The sequence below is a fragment of the Dermacentor silvarum genome, chromosome 7 (genome assembly GCF_013339745.2).
Source record: "Dermacentor silvarum isolate Dsil-2018 chromosome 7, BIME_Dsil_1.4, whole genome shotgun sequence".
In the NCBI taxonomy this organism is placed as follows: Eukaryota; Metazoa; Arthropoda; class Arachnida; order Ixodida; family Ixodidae; genus Dermacentor; species Dermacentor silvarum.
The window spans coordinates 177,565,793-177,590,665 of NC_051160.1; the positions used below are offsets into that span (position 1 = coordinate 177,565,793).

Genomic DNA, 24,873 nt, shown 5'->3' on the forward strand with positions numbered 1-24,873 from the left:
GTAGCTGAATCATGAAATGCTTAAGTTGTGCATGTTTACATGTTTTCTCCACAGCACACATAATTTTTAACTTTTCCTCTAGATGTCTAATAAAACGAATGAGCTTTCACATTACTAATTATTTAATTGAAATTTTTTGCATGCTCAACAGTGTTTGTAGTGATAGTATGTAAATAAGGCATGGAAAAGTTTATTTAGGTGCTTTGAGTGAGTGCTTAACAGCAAGTTTTAACAACTGTAGTGAAATTACCTTGGTATTATTTTTATCCCTCAAATATGTCACACCTTTTCACACCCATTTCATGTATTAAAGCAGGCTACCTTTATATAGCTGTTTTATTGAGCATACAAATTACTCTGCTACATTAAAGTAACATTTAGGTGGGCTACACTGTCATACACCATAAAAATGTGCTGTATTCTTTCACTCAAACAAAGTATGAATAACTTTGAATTAATATTGAGGCCATTTTCAGGTAACATTTCAATGCCTTTTTCTAGATGTTCACTGAACATCTGCGTAAAATGCACAAGTCTTGCAACACAATGTCTCTGGGATACTCAGAATGCGTTCTAGAAAAATAAAGAAACAAGTATAGTGCATACAAAAATGTGATCTGGATCATTGAAACGTGTTATAATCCTTTAAGTATGCTCAGTGTAGGTACAGGAGCCCAATACTTGATCACCCACACAACAGTAAAAGCATATGTGAAAGACAGTCCAACAATAAATGTGTGTTGTGCATTTAACACGAGTTCATTGCAAAAGAGCATAATCTGGACTTGAGCGTTGGATTCGAGTGCTGCCCTTTAGCATGAATTTTTTTAAGCTGTTGTCTCTGTCTACTTGTGTTAATGGCCAATAAAAATTGTAGGCAAAGCTATACCTTGCCTCAAATATGATAGTGATAAGCACCCGATCAAAGAGTAGTAGTATATAAAAAGGCTAACCGAGGACCTAGCACATAACTCAGTTAGGGAAAAAAAAACAGTTATGTGGAGGCTAGTTGGTTATGGAACACAGAGGCCAAGTTGTGCTGCATAGCTGATACAAAATACTCCCAAGTAAAAATGCTAAAGCACACAAGATGGTGCATAATCATCTTGTGTGTTTCGTATCAACTATGCAGTGCAACTTGGCTTCCATGCAAAAGACACACAGTACAAAAAAAAAAAAAAAAGTCCAGTGTATATCTTTTTGTTGTGCTGTGTGCTTTTCGCGTATTCTTTTGCACTCACTATATCAAAGGGAAGCAATGCTCCCAATTTCATAGCAGGTAAATATCGTGCACCTACAAAAAAAATGTAGAAAAAAGCTATATATAAGTAATATGCTGCATTGGCCTGTCACATATACAATGCCAGCTTTGCAGGAAAAGTAAACATTTATAACCAAACTTTTATTGGCAGAACCATTACAGCAAACTATACAAGTCTGATTTTTCATCTTAGACAAAACAGCGTACAATTCACATAGAGGTACACGCGTTCCTGATGACTTGATGGTAGTGAATGCACGCAGGTGGTACATCTAGGGGACCTGTACAAAAGAGGGAAAAAAGCACAAGTGAAGTACAAAGGATTAAAAAGAATCTGCAAATTGCACTCAAATATGAATATGTCACTGTGACAATCTGAGTGCTGCTGTGTAGCATTTTTCTTTAGCCTGTGGGTCCGCGGGCACACGTGCCTGTCTTGCATGAAGCTGCTTAGCACGGCTTCACGACATGACTTTTCTCTATCCGCCACCCGAGAATGCGCTCTGTAGCGGTCAGGCTCCGCCGAGAGACTTGCGGCAACAGGAAGGTAATGTGGGCAATGCAAGTACAGATTTTGTTTGCTAAAGCTGTATCAGACCAATGGAAAGCAAATTTTGTAACATACTTGAATATCCAAAATACTTGTGGCTACTTAGAAGCAGAATAATCAGGTTTTCAAATTCAATAATACAAAGTGAACCTGCCCACATAAACAAGTTCCACAATAAACAAGTTCCCGAGGGATTGTCGACGCCAGCTGGCGGTGTCAAGAACAATGAGACACTGGGGGTGACGCTCTTTAGATGCTGAAGTCTGCCCATGCCAAATCAAATAACCGCTCAAAAATATGTTGGGAACTTGTTCCTTGCAGTTGAGCCGTAACAATCCCCGATGCCGCAGGCAACCATAAAGCAGTTAAACAACTACCAATGGAACTATGTTAGTGCATTGTTAATGAACAAATAAACCTCTTAACAGCATTGAAGTGTACAAATAAATTGTAAATTGCCACCGGGGTTAGGTTATATTAGGTTAGTTTGGGTAGAGTTGACTAGAACTAGTTCTGGCTGCCTTCTCGATGAAATGGTGCCCTACTTTGGAAGTAGAGTAGAATAGAACTCGCTCTGCTTCCTTCACGATGAACGCGGCAATTCTTGGCCAGAAACAAGTTGACTAGAACTAGCTCTGCTTCCTTCACAATAAAATGTTGCCCTCTTTGCCGGTTGAGTTGACTAGAACTAGTTCTGCTACCTTCACATGAAATGTTGCCCTTCTTTGCCAGTAGAGTTGACTAGAATATAAAACTGAATAGAACAATAAAAAAAATTTCACATCACTTTGTTGTGCCAGTGTTTACTGGTAGCTTGTGGATTCACTGAAACCTGATTAGAACAAGCAGGCCTATGCACTAAAAATAGCTCACTATATTAGGTAACTCTTTAAATCCAACCCATCTCTAACCAAATGAAAAACTTTTGTATTGTGTTCATTCTACACAAATTTTTCGTCTTCAGTGGAAAAATTAAGCCAAAGATCTCTGCTTTTTTGTAAACGGAACTACGCATAGTAGACAGCAATTTTTACTTGTGCCTTGAACAGCTTGCCAGTCGCTAAAAATTGCCACTCAATTGGATCTTGCTTATAGTACACTGCTGGAATGCTGAGTATTCTTGCATTTAGGCTAAAAAAAAAGCCCCTTTTATGAGCAAGTGTCTGACATGAGTATCAGTCAGCAAGTTATGCGTGTGTGATATAGAGGAGAATTCAGTTTATGCTGGTCTGGTTTGTTATGTTCGGGTTTCACTGTACCAAGAGAAGAATGCTATGTACTATGAGTATGGATCTTTTCCTTGGCAGTAGCCAAACATGACTTAGAGCACATAATTACTTTGTTATCCCATTTATCCGCTAAAGGGCCAAGGCATGCTCTGTGAAATCCTCTTCAACAATATGCACATAAAATGTCCAGTATATAGTATCTCCAGCATATAGCGGTTGCCTGCACACACAATGCAACTTGTAAATGCAATCTTTTGGCCGCACACGAACAGTGAGAGAGCTTGTGAGTGGAAAATCTTCCATGTTGCCTTTTTGTATGCATTTCAGCAAATGTCTGCGCAGCATACTCTGATTAAGGTCTAAATTTTCTGGACGCCTATCTGATGCTACATAATACATATTTGCAATTGCAAACAAGCCACAGTCACGTGTGTTGCGCTGGTTTTGTGCCCCTTTAGTGCGAATGGTCAGCGTTGGAGACTGCAATTTTAGCATATGACAGATTTGCCTGACGGCATCGGAAGGAGTATCTTGGTCAATCGAGTCAGATACAAACACTGTGTTTTCATTAGCGTCAACATTGCTTACTGTAAGCCAGTGATCGGGGTTTCGGACATGCAAGATTTGAATAAAAGGGCTTTTTACTTGAGCACATTGTAAATGCTGACCAAGAAGCACATCTTGAAAGCCATCCCAATGAGGAAATTTTTCATGAATAGTACTGATCCCATGGGCGGTACTGATTCTGCCCCCGAGGAAGAATAGCAGAAAAAGCTACATGCACCATGGAATTCCTTTCAATGATCCCCTGAGCGAGCTGGCGATACTTGTCGATGCACACGCTGACACTGTTATCAGTGTTGTTAGTGCCAACGTGCACGATGCCAATATCAAAACCAGCTAGCTTGTCAGCACAGCAATCATTGAGAGCAAATCCTCAATATTTATTCCTCTATGCGCGGCAACACTGACTGACAAACGACGACGCGATAGGAAATACTGGTCCAAGTATTTCACCATCGCGTCGCCGGCAACCAAACATGTGTCATTTCGCAAGCAGTACAATCTAAAATAACACCGAGAAAAAGAAAAGAAGATGAAACTGCGAGAAAATAAATCTGAGCTTTTTTCACACACGAAAGAAGGCTACCTTCTAGGCAGCAGTATATATATTGCCAAATCCGAGAAATCCGCGCTAGGGATGAACGAAGCAAGCGGTCGCGAACAAGAGCAGCAAGATCGGTAGATACGCGACAAATACAATCAAAATACTTATTAGAAAAAATTAATATAACGCTAGCAAATATAAAATAACGCTGCAATGCGGCTTTAGCACATATAAAACAAAGCAAGCGGTCGCGAACAGCACCTCAAGAACGGCAGATACGAGACAAAAATAATCAAAATACAAACAAAATACTTATTAGAAAAGATTAATATAACGCCAGTAAATATAAAATAACGCTCAAATGCAGATTTCGCGCATATAAAAGGATGATGTTAAAGGCTTGCGAGGATGCAGCAGAACCAGGCCTTGGGACCAGCACCAGTGGCAGCAGAAAAGCACGACCCGCAAGCGCGGCTTACGGGATGCGTACTGAATCAACCGAATGCCATGTGCGAACAACATAAAATCAAACTACGCGCCCACAAAAAACCGGAAATACGCGTGCGTGTGACGTTGTCTTTTAGTGACGTCACTTCCGTGCGTTGCTGGAGCCGTGTCTGTGTGGATTCGTCTAGAGTGCACTGCGGCACAGCAGTCACTGGCAATTTTGTTTCGCATGGTAGGCACTCCGCCGCCGAGCCGCCGCCCGTGTCACGCCTACCACAGCAGCCGCTGGGTTTCGCGGGTGGTTGTGCGGTTCCATGTGTGAGGTCTTTATTCTATGATCTTACAACGAAGGAAATGCAGTAGGTCGCCGTGCTGAGTTGCGTCGAAATACGCAAGAGGCTAAAGTTTTCATAGGTTTCCTGTTGATGAAAACCGTTGCAAGCAATGGGCCGCCACTGTAAAAAGCGAAAGTTGGATTCTCATACCAGATCATCCATTGCGCTAAACATTTCGTAACCGTTAAGCTTCTCTTTATTTTGAGTGGCGTGCATGAGCCAACCGATGATCTTAGGATCGTTATTAGCGTGTTATTACAATTTCTTGCTGCACTGTGGGAAAGATAGATTAGGATTAGCCTCGAATGTAGATCGAGCTAGCGAGCAGATGCCCCACAAAGCACGTCACATTCAAATTTATTTTCATCTCAAAGAATTGTGCCACTTGCAGTGTAGATATCCTATCACACGTTCACATACGCAGGCAGCACAGTCATAGATGCGTTATAATTGCAGTGTGAATGTCATAAACGCGCCTAAACGTGTCAATTAAATTTCAAGCGCAAAATAACATGTACAGGGTTAGTGCAGAGTTGGAGGGATCGGACGGCCGTGGCCTACAGCTCAGACTGCGCGGTCTTACACAGCCGGCGTCGCTGTCGGTACCAACGTTACTAGGTTGAGACGGTACCTCGTCAGTCCCATCACCGAGGCGATCGCTTCTGGCGCCGCTCACGGTGACGTAGAAATCGGCTACTGCTTGTCTTTAACATGAAATAGTTCTTAATAAAACAAAACTATCTCGAACTTGCGCGTGTTTCGTAAAGCAGTGCCCAGTACTAAACCACTGGTGCGATCGAGATCAACGATCCGACGGCATTTCGTCTCGCGGACGGAAACCTAAGCACCGGCCGTCTCGGCAAGGCGGCACGACTGGCTTGCAAGTATACTACGTTTCGTTTGCTAATCGCACCAAAGACACCGTTTGCCATTCGCACCAATTCATTTAAGCCCACGTTAATCGTGTTGTGAAACACTATGATGAGCTGCAGGCCAGATCGCAAGCGCTGTCGTCCGTCACTGCGGCGGTCAGCGACCTAGGCCTACCGTCTCGTTCGGCCGTATTCCGATGGAGGCAAAATGCAAGAACGTTTCCCTGGGTGCACGTTAAAGAAACTCACGTAGTCGAAATTGATCCGGCGCCCCCACTACCGTTTGCTTCATAATGAAATCGTGGTTTTAGCACCGTCTCCACCCCCATCCGATTCAAAAAAAAAAAAAAAAAAAGCGCCATCCTCGCGTGCAAGCGGGGGCGGCGGACGTGGGCGGAGCCTACGCAACGTGGCTATAGGGGTTAAAATATATCGACGGTGCCTACCACTGTTTACAAACATGGTGTGGTCTATAAGCGATACGTGTATACTACATGGAGTGCTATGGGAAAATTAACGGGAGTCTGAAGAGACCACACTATATCCGGTCCTGCACTATAAGCGGTTACGTTATAAGTGGTCTATACTGTAGTAGTGTAGATGACTATCATCTGTATGTCTGTGCATGACCCTCCATCCCAAAATGAGAATGCAAGTCATTAAAGGGCCCCTAAACCACCTCAGATATTTTTTGAACATTGCAAGTAAACAGGCGCATCGAGTTCAGAATGCCGTCACGATCAACGATGCCAAACGCTGCAGTGCTACGCGCCATGGGCGCGCCACAAAACCAAAAAAACAATGCCGTCCTCCTCCCCTCGCCTTTCCGGTAACCCCAGCGGTCGTCATGATGTCAGCAGGGGGAATCTGGTGATGTCAACGGCGGAAACGATGTCCATTGGTCGAACAAGAACGTATGACTTCCGGTTTGTCTGCTCGCAGGTACGCGCGCTCCCTGCTCGTCCTCGCCGTGTTGCTCGTTTGTGCGCTTGCGCATAGGCAATTACGGCCCGCAACGCAAGTGCCAAATCGCTCGTTTTCCAACACAGTCATGCGTAGTGGTCTCATTAGCTGCGCGAACAGAGTGCGACAGTGTTGGCCTTTCCAGACGTGCGCGCAACACAGGGCACGCCGTTTGCCATTCGCGGGCCACCGTTCGACAGCGGTTTTGCTCGCGAGCGACGAGATTTCCTTGCCGTACGTAGAGAGGATGAGACCGGGACTCATTTGTGCGGCAGCCTCACCGCCGCTGATCGCTCGACGGCGCCGATATCGTCGCTAGGCCTTTTCCGGTTCCCTTAAAGCTAAAGCGGACGGCGCTTCGAAATGAATTACCGACGCTCACAAGCCGTAATATTTTACGATGCGAGCACAGCCGAGCCAGTCGTCACCCGTCGGTAGCCGTGCACTCAGCTGCAGCCGATGTTTTCGTTGCCGGTGGCAGAGGCGCGCAGCTTCGCCATCGTCAATTGGCCCGTTGATTGTGCAGCGGGCGGGGCGCCGGCTGAACTGTCGTCTACTTTGGACACCTCTCGCGCGGCAGACTGGAGGCTTTATCGTCGTCCGCATATGTGCCGCTAGCATGGCTAGCGTGGACGTGCCTTAAGCGGAAGTAGGCAGTGTTTTCAGAGGCGCGTTGGCGATGACGTATGTCACGTGACATTTGGAGCAGCAATCGGTGAGGAGGAGAGACCAGCCGTAGCGAAGGAAAGAGCGAAATGAGCGAGGGCCGTTTTTTGATCATCAAACGCGTGTAACTCCGCTATTACGGCACCATTTCAAAAAATTCTCGCGGCTACGTGTTCGTTGTAGACTCGTGCACAACTGCAACACCACAACTAAATTTAGACCTCTGGGTGGTTTAGGGGCCCTTTAAGATCAATTTACTATAACAGAACGCTTATTAAACATACAGGCAGAATTTTACATTCCTCATTTCGACTAAGGCCGATCGAACAAGCAAGATATTGCGGGCGGTAAATGCTGAGGCTATCACAGTTGTCTCATAAGCGGGACCGAGCGAGATTTCCGCTTCTTACAAAACAATGAACACCAGCACGTACATCAACCAACGTTACATGGACAATTAGAAGGCCAACAAAAAAACAGAGGAGAGAAAAACCAGGCCGCAGTGGGCAAATTGCAGCTGTTAGTATTTACAGTTTCGAACAGACTGTTTAGACCCACATAGTCGGAAAAATCATACAAGCAACACAGCGAATTGGGCGAGTTAGTAGGCTAACATGGTTAACATTCTTGGCGTATATGCGCAGCGCGACACCGACATGTTCTTCATTCTTTGTCCCACATCTGTGTTGTGCAGCACATATAGGCCAGAATCTTACAAGTGAACAACCTCTCATGTCAGGCGTGCGCATTTCAGCGTTAACAGGGGTGTGCCTCGATATAAATGCTGCTTTATGAGTAAACAAGACGAACTCACCTCGCATATCCTGGTCTCTTTGGGAGCCGTTCGGTCTCAGTCCATACGTAGTAACCATATCAGCCGCCGGTGCACGTCTGTCTGTCCGCACGGCACTGCATAAAAAGCTTTGCCGCCTTCCGTGCGGTTTGTGCAGTTGGGTGCGCTGCACCCCATCATACTGGAATCATCATCATCAGCCTACATTTTATGTCCACTGCAGGACGAAGGCCTCTCCCTGCGATCTCCAATTACCCCTGTCTTGCGATAGCATATTTCAACTTGCGCCTGCAAATTTCCTAACTTATCACCCCATCTGGTTTTCTGCCGACCTCAACTGCGCTTCCCTTCACTTGGTATTCATTCTGTAACCCTAATGGTCCATCTGTTATCCATCCTACGCATTACATGGCCTGCCCAGCTCCATTTCTTCTGCTTAATGCGAACTAGAATATCGGCTATCCCCGTTTGTTCTGTGATCCACACCACTCTCTTCCTGTCTCCTAACGTTAGTCCGAAGATATTTTGTTCCATTGCTCTTTGTGCGGTCCTTAACTTGTTCTCGAGCTTCTTTGTTAACCTCAAAGTTTCTGCCCCATATGTTAGCACCGGTACAATGCAATGATTGTATACTTTTCTTTTCAACGACAGTGGTAAGCTCCCAGTCAGGATTTGGCAATGCCTGCCGTATGCACTCAGACCCAATTTTATTCTTCTGTGAATTTCTTTCTCATGATCAGGGTCCCCTGTGAGTAATTGACCTAGATAAACGTACTCCTTTACAGATTCTAGAGGCTGACTGGCGATCCTGAATTCTTGTTCCCTTACCAGGCTATTGAACATTATCTTTGTCTTCTGCATATGCACCTTCAACCCAATTCTTACACTTTCTCGATTAAGGTCCTCAATCATTTGCTGTAATTCGTCTCCATTGTTGTTGAATAGGACAACGTCATCTGCAAACCAAAGGTTGCTGAGATATTCGCCTAATTGTCGGAGTCATGAGGGAGGTAGTGGCCGAATACTGCACCAGGGAGGCCAATTCCTGTTCTGGTGAGGGAGTGACTTTGATGAAGCTTAGTGGGCCTTCCTAGTTTGGTTGCACCTGAACCAGTATAGCCCCACTAGCTGTCGGCAATATATTTTTTCTTGCCGGTGTCAGGCACCACTCCATGCCTGAAAATGTGGTGGACTGGAGTAGGATTCGAACTTACGGCCTGCAGATTTAAAGCCGGGTATTCGACCTCTGCTCCAAACCACCACCTTGTACTTGAATACAAGTGCCAATATAATGTGTTTCGTAGCACTTCACCAAGGTCCTTGACTTAATATCGTCGAATACCGTACGTACCTCAACCAGAGTCGCGGAATGAAATGCACGCCGCACGCTCGATGATCCCTTGATTGCAATGACGATGGCACCGACGGAAACACGTCGAGTCGCCGTCGTGCCCATAAAGTTGGCTACGCAGGGGCGCAGTTGAACATTTGACGTCATTTTGCGCCACGTGATGGCGCTCAGCGAATAGCGGTTCGAGCAGTGCCGGAAAAGTCATGCGCAACTCTGCTCCCATAGGGAGCATATATAGTAAGTCTACATTGCATTCGCAAGCACCGCCATTACGTGGCTCCGTATTCAAGGTGACATCGGCATCAAGCGCCCGGCGCCGCTGCGCCCACTACCCCTATTCTAGTACACTGTACCTTTGGGCCCTTAAGGAGAAATGAAATTTACTGATGGCATCACCGGGTCAGGCGCCGCCGAAAACACTTGGTTCACCTTCCGAACCCTGCACTCAACGTAGGAAATGACGCTGCACTTCATCATGGCCCTCTCCTGGACCCGACTGGTTGTTCACGAGAGTGGAGACCGTGGCTGGTTCCTATCGTAATACTTGCCACGCTGAAAGACACTTAAACCACAAACGATGTTAACGAGGCGGCACAGGAATGAGATGAGCCCACAGTGCGTGTGAAAGGGGCGTTTATTGTCGTCAGGTTGTGAGTGCAGCCATGAGGTGCTCCATCTTGGAAAGGAACGAGCGTCCCTGCATGCGTGCCAGGCAGACTTCGCGGAAGGCACCACTCAGGTTGTGCCACTTGCGGTCGCGCACCAACGTCGACGGATAGAAGTCTTGCTGCTGGGGTGAGCATGACACGCACACCTCGGCACCGGACTGGGGACCGCACCGCACGGATATCATCCTGCAAATCAGCATCGCTTTCTCTGTAGTGTGAAACATGCTTTTTTTATTCTGGGGTTTTACATGCCGAAGCCACGATTTTGAAGTAGATCGTATAGTGGCCAACTCGGTATTAATTTCAACCACATTGGGTGCTTTAATGCGCACCGAATGCACGGTACACGGGCGTTCTTCTATTTCTCCGACATAGAAATGCGGCCGCCGTGGACAGTATTTGTACAAAACATGTTAACCTGCTCAGTAGGACCAAACACGGAGTGCCCAGGATGACGCTGGGGCATCAAGTGGTTAATTCCTAACAACCCAGGTCGCATGACTGAATTGACGGTGAAGTACGGGAACACATCACTCATGATACCTTCCAAGCTGGTTTTGTGGCACACGCGCCATAATTTTTCGAATGTAATGAAAAAAACCTGTGTATTGACCTGTCTGTAATAGGAGCAAATATTATGCGTGCTTTGTAATTTAAAAATGCTTTAAAGTTTAAATTTATTTTGGAGTTCGCAATAGCGGTTAATGAAGTTCAGTGCGAGGAGACATGGCCGACGTTCAAAGCTGTTCGCGGCTGGTCATTCAGCGCTGTGTGCTGTGCCCTTTCTGTCCGTGTCATTATGTCGGCGCTAAAAAAAAATTAGAAGATGGCCTAGCAACAAGCCCATACCCATAGCTACCCGCATTGCATATGCAGTGTTCGGAATTCGGTTGCAGCAAAGTCGTCGTGTTGCAGCAGTGAGGTCCTCGCGCTACCTGTGCTTAGCGTCAGCTCCTGAAGAAACGATGTGTGTATATTGCTCGTAATTGCCCATAAGCGGTGCCTGCTAATAGCATACTTTGGAACCAAATGCAGCAGCAAGCACCAACTCGAAAGCTCACGTCTGCCCCTGAAGGAAGCCACAAGTTATCTGTGTGTGATCACTGAACCTGGAATGGTATTTGGGTTGTGAACCTCAATGTTAGCACCAACCTGGTTCGTCCATCGTGGCACGTATGCTGTAATTACGTGTTGACGATTGGTCAAGTTCATTCTCAGACTGGTACAGCGCAACAAGAAGCCAGCCAAAAGAAGGGACAGAGCGCTGCTTTTTTTATACTTGTCCCATGACTATCCATGCCTGCTAACAGTGATCTGATGTCGCGTAGAAGTAGCTTGACTGGAATGCAGTACGTGAGAGAACGCGCACGACACACGTTGAAGGCTATTAAGTTAACAATTAAAGATACATTTCTAGAAGAAGGTAGGAGGGAGCCCGATGTACAAGAAATGAAGTCCGCTAGTGTTCAGGATTAGGTGAGTTGGTATTTCATTCTCAAACTGGTACAGTGCAACAATAAAAGAAAGAAACAGCCAAGCCGGCCCAAACAGAAGGAACAGGCTCTGTTCCTTCTTTTGGCCGGCTCGGCTGTTTCTTCTTTTTCTTGTTGCGCTGTACCAGTTTGAGTAGGTATAGAAGTCCTCTCTGAACATTCTGAAAGTCGTAAAACCCGACACCACAATTTTTAGGAGCTGCAGTCACTTGTGTACGTAGCATCATAGCATTCTAACAGACACGGGCGTCGTCTACTTTCTGATCCTGTGTCTCGTGCTGTTAGGATACTGTGAATCTGTACCTAGAAGCTTAATGCTGTAGTACATAGTGCGGCGGCGTATCACCATGACAAGCATTAAATATACTGTTAGGAGTACATGGAGTTTTTTAATAGCTAAATAAAGTGCTGGAATTTTTGTACTCATAGTGGCAAGCGTAAAGAAGGAAGCTATCGGCCAATCTCGCTGACCGGCGTGTGCTTCTACCTGCTGCGGCTCATTATCTTAAAGTGAGGATGAAAACCCCAGATTACCAATAACCTATGCTAAAACAAGTTCCTTCACTAGAAATTAAAGAAAGCATCCCAATTTGTTAAGTTAGTCATGTACTTAACCTGCATTAGATCAATGTCTGTGCATGCTGAAAGGAGCCGTTTCAAACTAAATTAATCGAACAAAGTAAGCAAGTGCAAGGAAAGCCTTAAGGTACCAGCTAATTTGGTATTCCTGAACAGACTGCATTGACCCAATGCTCAAAACAGGGGAGACTGATTCCTTTTCTTGCTGTTGAAAGGCTGCTTGAATGTCAACAGCATACTACATATTGTTCTGAGGGAAAGTGTTAAGCATCGATATCTCTAAGCTTTCATATATCATAAGAAGCCAACAAACAATAACACCAAGGACAACATAGGGGAAATTACTTGTACTTATTAATTGAATTAAAGAAATGATAAATAATGGAAATGAAAATGGATGAAAAAACAACTATCTGCAGGTGGGGAACGAACCCACGTCTTCGCATTACACGTGCGATGCTCTCACCATTGAGCTACCGCGGAGCTGTTTTCCCATCCACTTTCTGGGGTATTTATGTTTTACAACTACAGTAAAAGCTCGATGATACGATCACGGCTAATACGAATTTCAGGATGATACAAATATTTCTGTGGTCCCGGCCTAGCCCCATTACTTTGCATCGTGCTAGAGAACGGTTGTTACGAATCGATTTTCAGCCTGTGTCGGTTGATACAAATAAACGCCGCCCCACCGACGGCCGCGAAAGAGAACAGCGCGCAGTCACGCGCTTTCTCTCCTCTTTTGGTGCGGAGGCGCGGCGCCGGACAGCGCGGACTCCGCGACTGGGCGCGAAGAGTTTGAAGCGGTGGCGCTTCAAGCTTTTTACGTACATGTGCCTGAGTGAGTTCACCTCTGACTCTTTAATTTAGCTACAGTCGAATCTCGTTAATTCGAACACGCTTATTTCGAACATACCGCGCACCAACAATGCTCTTAGCAGCGCGCCAAATAACGCGGCGGCGCCTCCGACCGGCATTGCTCCGACACCGCCGTAGAGCAAAAGCTCAGGAGACCCCTCAATGCCGCGCGCGAAGGAACGGGGGAAAAAAAAAGAACCCGCGGCGGAAATTTCCCCCTCTCTCAAATTGCAAGGTCGCCGTTTCTGCATCGCGCCGGAACAAGCGTGTACGTGCCGACTAGAGTGTTCTAGACAACCGTATTCTAGCACACACTAGTGCCGACGTCTCAGCCACGCGGATAAAATGGCAGTGAACCCTTCTCCTCTATTTACTAGTCACACGTTGACCTTGGACGCTGCGGCAGCAACGCAGAGGGAAGCAGCGGCGAAGGCACAGTTGGGCCAACGAAACTGCCACGCCCGCAAACGCTCGCTTCCCGATAACGGCAGAAAACGAAACTTCAGGGGGCGGCTAAAATAAGCTGGCGCCAGCACGGCGGCGGGCGCGCACATCTCCGTGCGCACGGAGTCGAAGGTGAGAGAGCTACGAGGGAGTTGAGAGGGAGGGCGAGGGGAGCCACCGAAGCGGCAGAGTTGACGCGGCCAAATCCGCTTCCCTGGCGCGCCCTCCTCCCTCACCTTCGACGGTCTCCGCGCGCACCCGTGTGCCGGCGCCGCCCGCTCGCTCCCTGAAGCTTCGTTTTCTGTCGTTATCGGGAAGCGACCGTTAGCCCGCGTGGGCAGTTTCGTGGCCCGCGCTTGCTATGCGCTTGCGTGCCGCGATATTTCACGACTCGCACCGTTCATGCATCGTGCTATGGTGCACGAATACTTCAAAAATACGTCCTTTTAATTCGAACAAATTTTCGGGCCCCTTCGAGTTCGAATTATCGAGATTCGACAGTAGTTTTAATTGTGTTTCGATGATACAAATTTCGGCTAATACGAATAATTTTCGTGACCCCGTGAGATTCGTATCATCGAGCTTTTACTGTATAACTAACCCTGGGAGTGTTAGCCAGCGCCACCACTCCTAATGGCTCCGTGATGCTCTCACCATTGAGCTACGCGGAGCCATTCTGAGTGCTGGCTAACACTCGCAGGGTTAGTTATAGTTTTAAAACATAAATACCCCAGAAAGTGGATGGGAAAACGGCTTCACGGTAGCTCAATGGTGAGAGCATCGCACGTGTAATGCGAAGACATGGGTTCGTTCCCCACCTGCGGACAGTTGTTTTTTTATCCATTTTCATTTCCATTATTTATCATTTCTTTAATTCAATTATTAAGTACAAATAATTTCCCCTATGTTGTCCTTGGTGTTATTGTTTGTTGGCTTCTTATGATATGCTTATTAAAAATCGGACCCCTCGGTTCCCTTTCTTCTCGTAAGCTTTCATATGTGTTTTCTTCACGAACAATGGAATAAAACTGTGTACCTTTACTAATTTCATAATCCAAATATCGTTAATTTTTTAGGACCCCACATTAAAACTTTAACAAACAGACAATGAAGGTGTGGCTAAGTACAAGTACACACTGAACACGCTTGAGCGGTTGAGTGGCCGGCTGCGGAATGCGACAGCATCTGTAGCTGCTACCTCGCGGTAACTGCTAGGTTCCACGTATGTTTCTCCTATAGCCCATGGACCCGGCAAGTGGCATGATCATGCTTGGTCTCATGGCAGTGTTGGCCTGTGCTTTCTTTTTTTCTTCTTTTTTTTGCAATAGATCGCAGCCAAGTGGGCCAAAGTGTGATTCCGTCTGTACATGTATTTAGCATTCGTTCTTCTTCTTGCTGGAGTTTTATGTGCCACAACCAATTATGATTATGAGGCACGCCGTAGTGGAGGGCTCCGGATTAATTTTTGACCACCTGGGGTTCTTTAACATGCACTACAACGCAAACACACAGCCGTTTTTGCATTTCGATGGAGGCAAAATGCGGCTGCCGCGGCCGGGATTCGATCCCGCGATCTCGTGCTCTGCATCGCAACGCCTTAGCTGATTGAGCCACTGTGGCGGGTATTTAGCATTCGTGTGCATCTTATTATACGCGCGAGTTTGTATCATGTTCTGAATGTTGTACTTGCAGTGATGTAAGCGTTCTTATATATATATATATATATATATTAAAAGTATGCTTTTAAGGGTAAATGCACTCGTCGTTTATATGAATGCGCAGAAACAGGCAACGGCCAAACAGGGCGAAGGCGAGCACCACCAACAACAAACATCTTCTTCGTCTTCTGCTAGCGTCCGTATTTGTCACTACAATCACTCCCAGGCAAAAAAGGAGCCATCCTGGCGACCTATGGAACAGGCAGCACAGGTGGGTCATAGTGCGGCTTCAGTCGGTCGATATGAACAGTTTTGCGTCCGCGACACCATTGGTTCGAAGATGGGTGAATAGGCTCAATGACGTAGTTGACCGGGAACGTCTGTTGTAGAAGCCGGTAAGGGCCATGATACTTTGAGCTCAACTTTGTGAAAAGGCCAGGAGTAGAGGAAGGAATGCGGAGCCATACTAGCGTTCCAGGTGAATATGAAGGAAAAGACAAGCTTGCGTCATGATTATGTTTCTGCCTGGCCTGATCTTGCGCGGTGAGTGAGTGGGTGAGCTGACGACATTCTTCGGCATAAATGGCGGCTTCGCATAGAGTAGTAGATTTTGAAGCATTGGGGCGATACAAAATAATCGTGTCTATAAATGAGGAAGGTTCACGACCATAAAGAAGAAAGAAGGGAGAGAATCCCGTGGTAGACTGAGTGGCGCTATTGCAAGCATACGTAACAAAGGGAAGGATGTGGTCCCAGTTAGTGTGGTCAGCGGAAACGTACATGGCGAGCATGTCGCCGAGAGTACGATTAAAGCGCTCAGTCATACCATTAGCTTGCAGATGATATGCGCTTGTAGTTTTATAGACAATGTTGCATTCGTGGAGGAGGGCTTCTACAGCTTCGGATAGGAATGAATGACCACGGTTACTCAGTAGCTCGCAAGGCGTACCGTGTCGAAGAACAAGGTTGCGAAGGATGACCAAGCCAGCTTCCCGTGCTGTGGCCACCGGAAGCGCTGAAGTTTTGGCGTAGCCCGTGAGATGGTCCACGACGACAATAACCCAGCGGTTGTCATCTGGGGTGTACGGTAGAGGGCAATGCCGATACGGTCGAAAGGCCGGGAGGGATAAGGCAATGGTTGGAGCGGCCCTGTAATCTTGTGAAGTGGGCTCTTGCTGCGTTGGCACTTGGAGCACAAGTGAACGTACTGCCGAACGAAGCGGTACATTCGCGCCAGTAGTATCGAAGCCGGAGGTGTGTATACGTCTTCAGTACACCGACATGGGCGAATTGCGGATCCACATGAAAAGAGGCACAGATGTCGGAATGTAAATGGCAAGGAATCACTAGCAACCATTTACGGCCATCAAATAGGTAGTTGCGGCGGTACAGAAGCCCATCGCGAATGGCAAAGTGACGAGCAGTGCGCCGAAGCGAGCGGTCGTAGGTGCGTGGCGACAGCTGAGATAAATGCTCCAGCAGAGAGGCTATCCAAGGATCCCGGTGTTGCTCAGCTGGCATGTCTACGTATGTAAGAGACGAAGAATCGTAACTGGAGACAGACGCAGCACCATACTCATCGGGCAGTGGTGAGCGCGAAAGAGCGTCGGCATCCGAATGCTTACGGCCTGACCGGTAGACAACACGGATGCCATAGTACTGTAGACGAAGCGCCCAAGGCGACCAGAGGGGTCCTTTAACGACGACAACCAGCACAGGGCATGGTGATCAGTAACGATGTCAAATGGACGGCCATATAGGTAAGGTTGAAATTTAGCGATTTCCCAAATGATTGCAAGGCATTCTTTCTCGGTGACTGAATAGTTAGTTTCTGCTTTGGTGAAAGTGCGGCTGGTGTAAGAGATGATGTACTCTTCGAAGCCAGACTTACGCTGGGCAAGAATAACGCCGAGGCCTACTCCACTAGCGTCCGTGTGGATTTCTGTGGGAGCGTCCGGGTCAAAGTGGCATAAAATAGGTGGTGATATCAAAAGATGGCGTAATGTGGCGAACACGTGTTCGCAAGCAGTAGATCACGCCGAGATGCCTTGGCTGTTGGCAAGCAGCTGCGTTAAAGGGTCCCTGAAACGGTCCAGACAAATTTTGTAGACGCGTAGGGTGCAGCTACAGTAAAACATTCGCATCACAATTTAAGTGAAGCGTCTCATATTAAGAGAGCTACGGACAATTACAAGTTACCCTCCTCCCTAGCCATGCATTTCCTCCTCAACTCGCTCGCCGAGTGATCGGGGATAAGCTCCACCTGCGCTGGCTCTACGTCATGTTGTGACGTACGTTGTCGTCTATTTCCGGTTGTCTTGGAGCCAGCGCGCGAAGGCTCGCCAAACCTCCATGCTCGTCAACCTCTCCGCTAGCCGCCCGGCCGTTGATCCCCAGCGAGAGCGATCAAGCAGCGTGCGTTGTGAGCGTCCTGTCGCAGCGCCGAGCGTGTCCGGTATTCCGGTAACCACAGGAGGGCTGGGTGTTTTGTCGGATATCCAGATGCGTAAACTAAAGGCTCGCCATACCGCTGTGATGAAGGAGCTTCGTAGACGTACGTGAGCAGCCTGATTGGCATGCACGGTCCAGCCATCTGGTGGCGCAGAGCTCAAACAGCCAAATACAGATCTAATATTCCTGTAACCAAGTGTAAAACAATTGAAACATATAAAAAGACGTGTTTAAGATTACGCTCCTGCCAAAAATTTTAGCCAGCAGCAAAGTAGAAAAAACTTGGTTACTGCCATATTAGCTGTGTGTTTGGTTGAGCTTTGTGCCGCCAGGTGGCTGCACTGTGCAAGCAGTTCACGTTTGCCCCTCCGTTCATCACGTAAAACGTGGTAAAACGGCCAGTACACTTGCGCTTGCGTTCACCTGAATACCGGACAAGCTAAATTCTATTGTGGCAATGCTTCGACGTGATGTGACGGCCGCAGACGCGTAGATGCTGGAGCCGTTTCGATACTGTCAGTCCGATGCGCTGTAGCCACTGCGCTCGTCTGCTGCCTTGCAGCGGGGCATGATGTTGCAGCTTGACATGTCGCCGATCGCTTTGCAGCCCACAACGCAAGGGCGAACCATGGTGCTTACGAAAAGAAAGAACAAGACCAACACTGACCGCGCAGCTCTCGTCAACACGGAGCACGTTGTAACACAAGCAGACGACACTTGCTGTGGGCCGGAAGTGCTTTTTGTGTAGTGATACATGTCCTTGTGCATTCTCTTTCTGTTACTTTCTTTTTATAGAAACAAATTAACTAACATCTAAACTATTACAAACAACATTTGTTCACCATAATGTTGGAAAAATTATCGATGACGTGCCCTGGGCAGCCAATCGGATAGCTGGACCAGTGACGTATTCTGGGCAAAACACGTCACCTGGGCAAAAAAATCAGCCGCTTGGCGTGCTGCAATCGGCAGTGATGTACATTTTTAAAACCTTATAATAAATTACACGCTTTACGTGGAGTGCTTAGATGCGTCAATTAATGATCAGAAGGACCTACTCTAACGACTCAGTACATTTGTACACAATCGTCAAAATCGTTTCAGGGTCTTTTTAAGGGGCCGATTATGGACGCGAAATTATGCACAAATCGGCAAAAGTAAGAACACATGCCGATAAAGCTACGGAGTTCTTTCAGCTAGACGGCCTGGGGAACTCGGCGACGGCGCAAAGCTTTGCAATCCAGCGTCTGAAAGGCAAGTCAGGACGCTTGAGAGGCGCTTCAAATGGGAGGCGAAGTCCTTCAAAAAGACTACGATGTCGTCCAGGTAACAAAGACACATGTGCCATTTGAGGTCTCTAAGAATGTTGTCCATGAGACGTTCAAAGGCGGCAGGTGCATTACAAAGGCCGAACGGCATCACGTTAAACTCGTATAAACCGTCTGGGGTTACAAACGCAGTCTTGGGACGGTCAGTTTCATTCATAGGGACCTGCCAGTACCCAGATCGAAGGTCCAAAGAGGAGAAGAACTCTGCTCCTTGCAAGCAGTCAAGAGCGTTGTCGATTCTGGGCAGCGGATAAACATCTTTTCATGTTATCTTGTTAAGACGCCTATAATCAACGCAAAATCTAACACTACCGTCCTTTTTCTTCACCAGCACAACTGGGGAGGCCCAAGGGCTGTGTGAGGGCTGTATTATGCCACGATGAAGCATGTCGTTGACTTGTTCGTGAGAAACTCGGTATGGACGCTGGCACAGAGGTGCATGGGTACCAGTGTCAATGTGGTGAACGATGGCGGATGTGCGGCCCAAGGAAGATTGCATATGATCGAACGACATCCAAAAGGGGGCGAGCAGATCCAAGAGTTGGGTACCCTGCGCAGGCGGGAGATTGCAATCAACTGAAGGAAGGAATGCCTCTAAGGAGGATGAATCGGCGGTGGTAGCAGGAGTAATGTTGTCGACGGGAAGACCTATCGTGTTGTCAGGCAGTTGAGTAGAGTATGCGGAATCAATATTCTCAAGCAGACCTATACATTCACCACGGAATAACGTGGCTGTGGAAGAACAGATTCGTCACATAAATGGACGCTGCAAGAGTTTTCGACTGTGAGAACAGCAAAAGGGAGGAGGAAGTTTTTTCGAGAGCTGAAGGCTTCGGAGGGCGCAAACAGGGCGGTGGAAGAAGCATAGCCGCAAGGAAGTGGCACAAAAACAGAAGACAAAGGAGGGATGTCAGTGTTCGCGGCGACGACCACTCGAGAAGAAGGTGGCTTGTCAGATGCGGCGTCACACATCGGCGACAACTCAAGTTCGGCACGCGCACAGTCAACAATGGCATGGTTAGTAGCGAGAAAGTCCCAACCCAAAATAACGTTGTGAGAACATGGTGAAAAAACTTCGACTACATACAAAATGTCCTGGATCACAAGCGAGCTGTGCATGCCACTGAAGGTTGAATGTGGTGCATGGTTGCGGTACGCAGGGGGACATTGGAAAGCGATATTGTTATCTTTTTTAAACTTGCAGCACAGTTCTCCACTAAGAACAGACACAGCGGCTCCAGTATCGAGGAGTGCTTGCACAGAACACCTATTCACGGTTATTTCGTTCGCAGGTAGAAATCGAGGCCTTGAAGTTGTCGACACGAGCGCAGTTCTTGCCTCTGGAACTGCGATGTCTAGTTTTCCATTTGGACTGGTGGGGGGCGACGGACCATTGGGGAAAGTGAACGGCGACGTGGTGAGGGCGACCGATGTGTGTCGTAGCCACATCGATTCGGTGAGTAGGTGTCCATCGTTGAGTGGGAGGAGATCGGGTGCAGTGGCTCAGAACGAAAGTAGCCTTGATTGTCTTTGCCCGCACTAGGATGGAAGTCACAATGACAGCAGAAAAGTGCGACATGGCCAGGTAGACAACAGAAGTAGCAAATAGGTCTGTTGTCCAGGGTGCGCCAAGGATTAGAGGACGGCGGTGCAGGACGGCGAAAAGGTGGCGGGTTCGGGTGGACAAGCGCACGCGTAGCGTAGAAGGCATTTGCTGGTCGACCAGGATCCGGGCTGAGTGGCATTGCTGGTGACTGTCTGTGTGCGACTTCAGCGTAGGTCAGAGGAGCGGAAACAGGCGGATGCTGGAAGGTGGTTGGTAGCGTCTCAGAAATTTGCTCCTCTATGGCCTGTCGTAGCGTCGGAGCAAGCCTCTGCACTGAGGCCGGGACACAAGGAACAAGGGACAATTGCCATGCCACTTCTTCTCGAACAAACTGCTGGACCTGCTGCATTAACATTGTGGTGTCAGTAAAAACGGCGCCTACAGTTAAATGCCGAGGCCGAGTCAGAGCTTGGGAGTCATGTAGAAATGCGCTGTTTCCGCAACTCGTCGTAGCTCTGACAGTGCTGAGCCACATCTGTGACAGTTTGGGGATTTTTGGCAATGAGCATTTGGAAAGTGTCGTTCTTGATCCCCTTCATGATGTGTCTGATTTTATCAGCTGCGAACATAGCAGGGTTGATGCGACGGCAGAGGTATACAATATCCTCAATGTAGGATGTGAAGTTCTCGCCGGATTGTTGTAGGTGTAGTTGAAATTAAGTGTAGTTGAAATTGGAATGTAGAAAATAATGAAGAAAAGGGAAATGAAAGTGGACGAAAAGATAACTTGTCGCCGGCGGGAGCCTAACCAGCAACCTCCGCATTATGCGTTCGTTGCACTACCAATTGTGCTATGGCGCTTAATTTTCCCGATGCTTTCCTTGGCTTCGTTGTCTGTTGGCTTTATGTGGTTATGACTAATAAAATCGAGCCCCTCGGTTCCCATTCTTTTTTCGTATTTCATTACGAGGGTCTCGAATCTGGCAGTCTTGATGTCATTAGGTAGCATGCGAGGGTTTATTAGCCACGTGCCTGCTCTACCAAGGTCACGTGTATCGTGACACCATCGGGCTAAAAAGGATGTTCATCCGCCCACCATGGTTCTGAGTGGCGTTGGCTAACACTCCTAGGGCTAGATCTAGTAAACATAAATACCCAAGCTAGTGGACAAGTTGATGGCCGTTGCCGTAGCACAATTGGTAATGCAACACACGCGTAATGCGGAGGTTGCGGGTTCGGCTCCCGCCGGCGACAAGTTATCTTTTCGTCCACTTTCATTTCCCTTTTCTTCATTATTTTCTACATTCCAATTTCAACTATACTTAATTTTCCCAATGCTTTCCTTGGCTTCGTTGTCTGTTGGCTTTATGTGGTATATCTTTGTGTATATCTGTATATTTGTATCTGTATATCTGTATCTGTATATTTATTTGGTATATCTTTGTGGTATATCTTTATGTGGTATATCTTTGTATATCTTAGAAGTCATGTGATACTTATTTTATATATGCAGTAATAACAAGATATGGTTATGAGTTTATCCAGTTTTACATGTAAATGCAATCTCATTAGCAACTTTGTCGCTGTCTATTGATATGTATACACACTTTATTAGCTGTAGACATGCAAGAACCATCCACCCTAGTAAGGATGCCATCTTATGCAGGAAGGGATGCAACCAGCTCACTTCACTGCACGATTTCAATTTGCTTTTGTTAAATGTGTTATGTGCTTTAAAAAAAAAACAACGTGTTTGTCTGTTTTCCACATTGTTGCATGTGTTTGACAGAAGGTAGAGAGAGAAAAGCAAGGAAAGTAAGGAATGCTTACACCGAAGTAGTTTTTTAGAATATGGCCTGTCATGTTACTAGCAGCAAAAACAAAAATTCAATCCACTGAAGTAAGTGCAATATACAATTACCTTTCAAAGTGAGAGTTACTACAGGTGTAGTAAGGACACAAAGTCTGCAACACACTGAAGGTTTATTGGTTTCCGTGCAAGAAAAATTATACATCAGGAAAAAGAGATATAACTGTTTAAATGATATTTATCGAACATTAAGGCCTCAAAGTAAAATTGACGATGCTGTTTATTCCTAGTGAACGTGTTAAACATGCTACTGTAGAAAATTCAATATGATATATAGTTTACAGGTACGCTTTGCATGCTTGACAAGCAATCGCCTCTCGCAGCAGAAGTAATAGAACCTAGAAATGAGATAATTCACGGGGAAAATGCGTGTGAAAGCCGACATGAACAGACTGCAATTAAACAGTCGCGTGTATAGCGCGACGTTGAAATGTCGGATACTAGTCCTATCATGTCATATCCCCTCGCCACAGCATTTGAGGTATAGTCACATATTCATTAAATTGTTCTATCCGTAAAAGCATACCACGATATAACTGTGCCGTTTTTGTATATTGAGAGTAGCTTGTACGGAACAAACCAGAAAATTGAGATGACATCCAAAGGCTGTGTGTTTTCATGAGAGACACTTCGTAGTATTTACAACTAGCAGAGCAGGGAAATAACCGAAAGACATGCAAAAGTGTGTACTATCAGCACGCGAAGCCAACGTAAAATGAAAACGTCGCTTGATAAGTTACGTAGTGCGTAAAAAAAACGAATAGAAATCACAGAACCGAATCTGACCTACGAGGTTTTATCTGTCTTGTTCGCGTGTCGGCCCTGATGGTACGTAATGCTTGCGCAATCCACGGCTCCACTCAATTACTGTACAGGGCTTGTTGAGCGACAGATGCAATTTCCCAAAACAGACCGTGAAATAACTCTCGCAGCTCTTGGCGCAATTTCGACGAAAAATTGCTGCAATCGGTGTGACTTGTGACCGGTTGGTTGCCGTCGCAGATGGGGGGGGGTCGACGCCTGCGACGGAGATTGCACTTCCGGTGTGATGAAAATTGCATTATGTGAAACAGGTGTACGTCGTAAACTCTAGTTAGGCCTAGCGCCACAAATTTTACAGCGGTGGGCAACGCTCTTGGATATGCTGCGGTTTCACAGTTCCCTATGTGCGCCCGTTGGTCGAGCAGCCGCCATTGCTGAGACTAAGCGCGGAGCTGCTGACGCGTTTTATAGCGCAACTCTTAAGTGCCCGTTTCTGCATAAGCGTCGTAACCGAGCAAACGAGCACAGTAAAAGATGAAAGCAAATGGGGAGCGAAGTGGGGGTTGAAAGATGCAAGGAAGAAAGTGGGGAGGAGGCTATGGCAAAAGCGTGAGAAGAAAAGCATAGTACAGCAATGATGGCTATGAGATGGCACCAGAGTAGTGCACGTTGTCTGGGAAGTCTGTCGACGGTGGCTGCTGTGAATCGCGCCCACGAGTCACCCACGCGCTGGCTCTCGCAATCTCCAGATTAATGAGGCAGTCGCGCCACACATGCCCCGTTTGCACATGTCGCACGAGACAGACTATCCGCGCCAGCCAATATACCGCGAAATGAAAACATGTCTAGAGCTGCGCTCAAATTTCGCATTAGGGAGTATCGTAATCGTCGGTGAATTTTTCTTCGAAATCTATCTTTACAGTACGTGCCACCTGGCCTTTCTCTGCTGTCGTTACGCTAAATCAGCATAGACGCCAACGGAAGCTGCACTTCTGCAAACCTCTATATTGGCGCACTTCCCTTTGACATCTTCAGCATACATGTTCCTTCTCCCTATGTTTTACCACAACCTGACACAGAGGGTGCCAGTGCGAGAGGGGGTTAGGTAGATGTGGTTTTAGCAGCCAATGAATAAAGACACATTCTTTTATGTACTGTTATATTACCACGTTGATTTACTGTAAAATATCTATTTGGAGGTTATGCTCAAGCTCATGTTTATGACTGGGCGAAGCATATGCAGATCGGGCCTAGGTGGCAAGTACTGTAAAGATCACCTTCCTTTTAATGCAAAAGCATTATATATGCCCCATTTCGCGATAATCCGGCGGCGGAGGCCGCCTCCATGCGATTGTACCAAAAATTGCCGACGTACCAAAAATTGTGGACGGCGCAAGGAATAAAGACGTGTCAAAAATGCTCGGATTGACGTCAAAATTCTCAGAGAGGTTCTTTTAAACAAAGTAAATCAATGGCTTTGAAAAGAAAATCTGGTAAATTTCTGTCTGGGTGGGAAACGAACCCGGGCCTCTGGGATGCGAGCCGAGTACGCTTCCCCGGCGCCATGGCGGCTCCACGGTTCTGGATGACTAAAGATGTGTCTAGTGCACGCGTCATTGGGAACGTGACGGCCCAGCCAAT

The 24,873-nt window shown here is 46.9% G+C and overlaps 1 protein-coding gene and 1 non-coding gene across 5 annotated transcripts in view; both read right to left on the bottom strand.

Annotated features, from left to right (window-relative positions):
- Positions 1-10,191: 10,191 nt before the first annotated feature.
- LOC119458722 (mediator of RNA polymerase II transcription subunit 17) overlaps positions 10,192-24,873 on the bottom strand; it is a 201,956-nt gene continuing 187,274 nt past the window's right edge. For all 4 annotated transcript variants that reach the window (XM_037720581.2, XM_037720580.2, XM_049671394.1 and 1 more), the window contains exon 13: positions 10,192-10,429. In XM_037720581.2, coding sequence (XP_037576509.1) covers positions 10,219-10,429 — 211 coding nt within the window. In that variant the 3' untranslated portion in view covers positions 10,192-10,218. The remainder of the gene's footprint in view (positions 10,430-24,873) is intronic.
- On the bottom strand, positions 12,727-12,798 carry Trnat-ugu (transfer RNA threonine (anticodon UGU)). The gene has a single exon. It is a non-coding gene; the product is annotated as a tRNA-Thr (tRNA).